Genomic DNA, 6,452 nt, shown 5'->3' on the forward strand with positions numbered 1-6,452 from the left:
TCTTGTAGACCAGGCTGGCCTCGAACTCCCAGAGATCCGCCTGCCTCTGCCTCCCGAGTGCTGGGATTAAAGGCGTGCGCCACCACCGCCCGGCGTATACATGTATTTTTGAGACAGAGTTTTTGAGACAGACTGACCCTGACTTGACTATGTAGCCCAGGCTGGACCTGAACTCATGTACCTTCTTCCTGTCTCAGCCTCTCAAGGAATGCGATTATAAGCACCCATCAAAATGACTGGGTACAATACAATGTTTTCAGAGGGCTGGTGACTGGGATGAAATGAAGAGTGCTATGGGGAAAGTTGAGGGAGCAGAGACATCAAAACCTCAGGGAGCAGAAGAGTCACAGGGTCAGAAGAATGAACAGAGGAAATTGAGGGCGAAGAGTCACCTTCTGATGCTTTGGCTTGTTTGCTGATATACTCCTCAATCTTCATCATGATCTCAGCAAACTGATGGGGAAGGAGAGCACGGTCAGAAACCAGGATTGCTGTTCTATTCCTCCTCCTCCCAGGAATATTCACATATAGGGTACCACTCACCATCTTGCTATCCCATAGCTTGGCAATGCTCTTGACTGAATCCCCAGAAAGATCCAGCTGTGTCTCCTCCTGTACATCCTCGATTGCTGGTTCCTCTTCTTCTTCTCCATAGCTTCCTCCTTCCTCCTCTTCTGCTGCCTCCTCAAGGTCAGCCAAGAGCTCATCCGCCAGAGACATCCCAAGGCCTATAGGAAAGTGAGAATGGGGTTCCCTAATACAGCACCTTGAATCTGTCCCTTCATATTACCACAAGGAGGACCTCCTCCCCAAACCCCTTAAGTTTCTTCTTCATCAGTTCCAACAGCACGCAGGCTCCACCACTTGCTTTGTTCATGGAGGATGTCTCCAGTTTCTAACCACACATCCTACAGCACACCCCTCCAGGTACCACCTGACCTGGCAACTTTTCTCCACATCTCTGGGCCTTCGAACAATCATCCCCTTTGCTAACCAGGCCCTTTCCCTCACCCTGCCTTCAGCTCTCACATTCCACCTGTCTGGTCCGCACGCTCCATTCCAGTCTAAACTAGGCTACGATGTGACTTACGCAGTCCTGTATATTGGTTCTAAGGAGCTTCATACGTTTATGACTACTTACGCTATGACTTAAAGTCGGCCTCTACATTTTCTCTTCTAGACCCAGTAGCTGCACTTCCCGCCCTCCCTTCTCCAACACACTCACCAACTCGATTCTCTCACGACCGTTTCTAAGAAATCTTCTTTCTCCAGTGCTGCCGGCGCTTTTTGATGACGTCTTTTCGACGCCGGTAACTGTGTTCTGATTGGCCACTTCCCGACACATTTCCGGTGGCATTTGGACAACAACTTTATTAGCAGCTGTCTAGCTGGACGGCAGCCGGGAGAACCGGGAATTGAGACTAGACGAGTTTGTGCGAGGTTGTAGGTTGAGCCTGTTAAGTAGAGAATCGCTCTGGCTCTATGACACCGCGATGAGACAGGAATAAAGACGGTGACGACGTAGACGATCGGTGGAGGCGCTAGAGGATAAACCTAGGGCTTCTAGCCGCAATTCGTAGTCGGGCGCAAACTAAGGTTGGGGTAGGAAACTACAATTCCCAGAAGTCAGTAAGCTTTCCTGTGTCGCAAGGCCTGATGGGACAGGTAGTTTTGTGCACGGCTCCTCCTATCTGAGGCTTGAGGTGTCTCCTGACCCGAGAAATGGAGCTGGAACAGAGAGAGGGGTAAGTAGCTGACCTTTGTGAGAAATCCAAAAACACGTGATGTGAAGCGGTCGACCCAAGCGATCTCAAAGAGGGTGGGGGATTGTAGTTTGTGCAGTTGCTTTCTTTTAGAATCTTTTTTGGGGTGCTGGGGGCTGTGCTGGAGCATCCTAGGGTAGAAGATTAGGAGTTTGTGTGCTATCATGGATCTGAGAGCAAGGAGAGCATGGGCTCCAGGGTCTGAGAGAGGAGGGTATAGGGTCTGATTCCTAGGTGTTAGGAGGAGGGTTGTTGGGGCCTGGACCCCTGGATGTGAGGGAGGAAGGGTAGGGTCTGGATTCCTGCTTGTGAGGAAGGAGGCTAGGGGTCTGATACCTGAGTGTTTGAGAGCGGGACTGGGGCCTGGACCCCTGGGTGTGAGGGGGAAAGGCTGGGACCTGGACCCAAGCGTCTGAGGAGGGACTGGAGAGCCCGAATGCACGGTTCCTGACACCTATCGGCCCTACAGGACCATGGCAGCCGTGGGCTTTGAAGAGTTCTCAGCGCCACCAGGCTCAGAGCTGGCGCTGCCTCCCTTGTTTGGTGGCCACATCCTGGAGAGTGAGCTAGAGACAGAAGTGGAGTTTGTGTCCGGTGGTCTCGGTGGTTCAGGACTCCGGGAGCGGGATGAAGAGGAAGAGGCAGCCCGGGGTCGCAGGCGTCGCCAACGGGAACTAAATAGAAGAAAGTACCAGGCTCTAGGTCGGCGCTGCCGGGAGATCGAGCAGGTAGGTGAGTGTGGATTCCCATTTGGGGGTCCTCTGACCTAAACTGTCTCTCCCTCCTCTTCCTAGTTTCCTTCTCTTTCCGTGTCCTCTTGTACTGAAACAAATGAACAGATCCACGTGGGTTGAACTCTGGCAGGCACCCTGAGTGCTCTCTTCCTGAACATATTCATTACTTTTCTTGTTGTGATGACAAAGTACCTAACAAAAGCAATTTGAGGAACTTCCTCTGGCTTACACTTTGAGGCTACATCGTGTCAGGGAAGGCATGGTAGCAAGAGGATGGAACAGCTTGTCATGTTGCGTTCATAGTCTGGAAGGGGAGAGAGAGAGAGAGAGAGAGAGAGAGAGAGAGAGAGAGAGAGAGAGAGAGGAATACTGGTACTCAGCTTGATTTTTTCCTTTTTATTAAGTTCCATAGTCCAGTCCATGGAATGGTGGGGCCCACATCTGGAGTGGATCGTCCTACCTCAATTAAACCAATCTAAAGACTCCCACAGATACGCATAGAGTCTTGTCTCTTAGGTGTTTAGATCTTGTGAAGCTGAAAAACTAAATAGCCATCACAGCATCGGGCACTTGATTTGCCTTCTGGTGTGTCACAGGTGACTCTCGCATAGTCCACTCACCTCGGCAAGGTAGATGGATCCCCTGCCTCTCACCTGAGGCACCTCCAGGTTCATCTGCTCTGCCTCTTTTGCTGTTGTTGTTTTGTTTGAGACAGGTTTTTTCTGTGTAGCTTTGGAGCCTGTCCTGACTAACTCTGTAGACCAGGCTGGCCTCAAACACACAGAGATCCGCCTGCTCATGCCTCCTGAGTGCTGGGATTAAAGGCGTGTGCTGCTAGCGCCCAGCCTGCTCTGCCTCTTAAACCTTCCTTGGATCCTTCTTCCCCCCCATCCCTGAAACCTGTATGTCAGATGAACTCATCATGTGAGCCATTCAGTTCATCTCCTTGGTAAAAAGTAGGGAGGATTAATGGACAGAGTGTAGGTCTTAGTTGCCAGGAACACCAGGCAAGAAATTTGGAATTTTCTCTTTGTACGAATGGGAGCTGGCAGGGGGAGGGGGAGCAAAGGGGGCCCGCAGGGGACCGGGCAGGTCTGACTGCTTATCAGGCTCTACTGATGATTGTGTCAAGTGTGCTCTGGCTGACTGCTGTGCTCAAGTATCACAAACTGGTAGTGGAACAAAAGATTCAGTCCCTGACAGTTTTAGAGACGTGGTCAAGGTGTTAGCAGGGCTTCTGAGGGCTGAGGAAGGTGCAGTCCAGGATTCCAGTTTCAACAGTTGCTGGTAATCTCTGATAGGCAGAAGTATCACCCGATTTCTTGTTTTCATCTTCTCATAGATTAGCCCAGTGTGTGGGGTCAGTGTCTCAGTTTCTCCTTTTTATAAGAACAGTAGTCAGATTAGGCACCATCCCATGGACCTCTGTTGACTGGCTCTGAGAGTACCCTGTTTTCAAAATGTTTACTTCCTGAAGTACTGGGTTAGGATTCCAACAAATCTTTGGGGTTAGGAGTGATAACCCATAAGAACGATGTATTCTTATGGGGAACCAGGAGATTGGGAAGGGATTCCAAATGCTGTTTAGCAGGTTGGTACAAAGTGTAGATGGAAGGGCCATTGGATGTCTTGGAGCTAAAGTTGTAGGGCGTTATGAGCAACCTAGTGTGGGTTCTGGGATCTAAAATCTGGTTTTCTGAGAGAGCAACAAGTACATTGTACATTATCTATGGTTTTTTTTCTCATATATATCCTAGTATATCTAAAATACTCATAAACCAATATATAAATATGTGTACGTATATAGCCACATATATAAACTCTTTATGAGTATTTTGCCTGCATGTATATCTGTGCATCATGTTGTGCATGCTTAGTACCCACAAAGCCTGGACTGGGGCATTGGATCCCTTGGAATCAGAGTTACCAATGATTGTTAGCCACTATGTGGGTGCTGTGAATTGGATATGGCTCTTCTGGAAGAAAAGCTAATGCTTTTAGTCAATGAGCCATCTCTCCAGCACCCTCCACACACCCACATACACAAGTAAGCACTTTGAACCGCTGAACTGTTGCTCCATCCACTAAGCCTCCATTTTAACCCACCCCACTAAGAATAGATTCCATATGCAGAAACCCAAAGCTCAGGTTGAGTAATTTGTAGAATCCACACAGCTGATGAGTGGCAGAGCCAGGAAACTGTGGGTCTTTCTGACCAAAAGAAATATACTTCAGCCATGTCCTATGCTCTCTTAGTCTGAGTTACATCCCTTTCCTTCCATGTCTAGGCTGGGGTCTTCAGAAACTTCATGGGATGTTCCCTGATCCTGAAATGTTTTCTTCCTGACTTGTTGCTCATTTGTCTCCTACTTATCATTCAGGTGTTGGCTTAAAGGTCTTCTGATGGCCTTATTACAGTGGCCATCTTCTGGTCTAATACCTGACATGTAGACTGTTGGTGTCTGACAAACACTTTGGGGCTTGTATTAATGACTTTTATGTTTCTGTAACCCTAGCACCCAACAGAAGCAAATTAAGGGAGGAAAGATTTATTTTTGGCTTATGATTCCAGTGCATTGTGGTGAAGATGCTCGGTGGAACTCCTCAGTTTGTGTAGGCAGGAACCGCAGACTGGGTATACCATTGAGAGGCCTAGCCCTAATAATTGATTTCTGCTAGGTAGATATGCTTTCTGAACTTTCTCAAGCCTCCCACCAACAGCTGAGAGCCATGCTTTGAAAGCTTAAGCCCGTGAGAATGTGGTGGGTGTGAAAGTGGCCCTTGTATGTTGGCATGCTTGGTCCCCAGTTAGTCAACTATTTGGGAAGGATTATGAGGTATGACCTTGTTGGAGGAGGTTCATCTCTAGGGGTGGGCTTTGAGGTTTCAAAAGCCCATGTCAAGCCCGGTCTCTTTTCCCTGCGCCTGTAGATCAGGATGTAAATCTCTCAGCTACTGCTCCAGAGTTGTGCCTGCCTGCTTCCCACCATGATGATCATAGATTAACCCTCTAAAACTATAAGCAAGCCCCAATTAAATGCTTTCTTTTAAAAAATTTGCTTTAGGGGCTGGAGAGATGGCTCAGAGGTTAAGAGCATTGCCTGCTCTTCCAAAGATCCTGAGTTCAATTCCCAGCAACCACATGGTGGCTCACAACCATCTGTAACGAGGTCTGGTGCCCTCTTCTGGCCAGCAGGCATACACACAGACAGAATATTATATACATAATAAATAAATAAATATAAAAAAAATTTGCTTTAGTCATAGTGTCTCTTCACAGCAATAGAACAGTAACTAAGTGTATTTCAGACCCAAAGTGAAAAGTTGTGTGCTTTCATTCAGCAAGGTACCAGACACAGGCACATTGCTGTCACTGGGGAGCTTATGTTGTGGGTAGGGAGATAGACAGTAAGCAAAACAAGTAAAGAAGATGTAGGTGTAAGAAAAAGTAAAGGGGGCTGGAGAGATGGCTCAGTGGTTAAGAGCATTGCCTGCTCTTCCAAAGGTCCTGAGTTCAATTCCCAGCAACCACATGGTGGCTCACAACCATCTGTAATAAGGACTGGTGCCTTCTTCTGGCCTGCAGCCATACACGCAAAACAGAATATTGTATACATAATAAATAAATAAATATTTAAAAAAAAGAAAAAGTAAAGGGGGGACTGCAGAGATGACTCAACAGTTAAGAGCACTGGCTATTCTTTCTGAAGACCCAGGTTCAATTCCCAGCACACACATGGCAGCTCACAACTGTTTGTAGCTCCACTTCCTGGGGATCTGACACCTTCACACCAATGCATATAAAATAAAATTTACATAAAAATTATTTAAAAGAAAGAAAAAGTAAAGGAGTCAAGCGGCGGTGGCCCACGACTTTCATCCCAGCACTTGGGAGGCAGAGGCAGGTGGATGTCTGTGAGTTCAAGACCAGCCTGGTTTACAGAGAGAGTTTTTA

At 47.8% G+C, this 6,452-nt stretch overlaps 2 protein-coding genes across 4 annotated transcripts in view; one reads left to right on the top strand and one right to left on the bottom strand.

Annotated features, from left to right (window-relative positions):
* Prpf31 (pre-mRNA processing factor 31) overlaps positions 1-1,277 on the bottom strand; it is an 11,181-nt gene extending 9,904 nt beyond the window's left edge. The window contains exons 1-3 of one of the 2 annotated variants that reach the window (XM_005371395.2): positions 1,226-1,277; positions 544-728; positions 393-453 (exon numbers count right to left, since the gene is read on the bottom strand). In XM_005371395.2, coding sequence (XP_005371452.1) covers positions 393-453; positions 544-720 — 238 coding nt within the window. In that variant the 5' untranslated portion in view covers positions 721-728; positions 1,226-1,277. The other variant, XM_026778159.1, reaches the window with a different exon arrangement.
* Positions 1,278-1,394: 117 nt separating this feature from the next.
* Tfpt (TCF3 fusion partner) overlaps positions 1,395-6,452 on the top strand; it is a 16,238-nt gene continuing 11,180 nt past the window's right edge. Inside the window, exons 1-2 of one of the 2 annotated variants that reach the window (XM_005371397.2) lie at positions 1,395-1,745; positions 2,233-2,491. In XM_005371397.2, the coding sequence (XP_005371454.1) occupies positions 1,723-1,745; positions 2,233-2,491 (282 nt within the window). In that variant the 5' untranslated portion in view covers positions 1,395-1,722. The remainder of the gene's footprint in view (positions 1,746-2,232; positions 2,492-6,452) is intronic. The other variant, XM_005371396.2, reaches the window with a different exon arrangement.

This window comes from Microtus ochrogaster, unplaced genomic scaffold (assembly GCF_000317375.1).
Source record: "Microtus ochrogaster isolate Prairie Vole_2 unplaced genomic scaffold, MicOch1.0 UNK108, whole genome shotgun sequence".
Classification (NCBI taxonomy): domain Eukaryota; kingdom Metazoa; phylum Chordata; class Mammalia; order Rodentia; family Cricetidae; genus Microtus; species Microtus ochrogaster.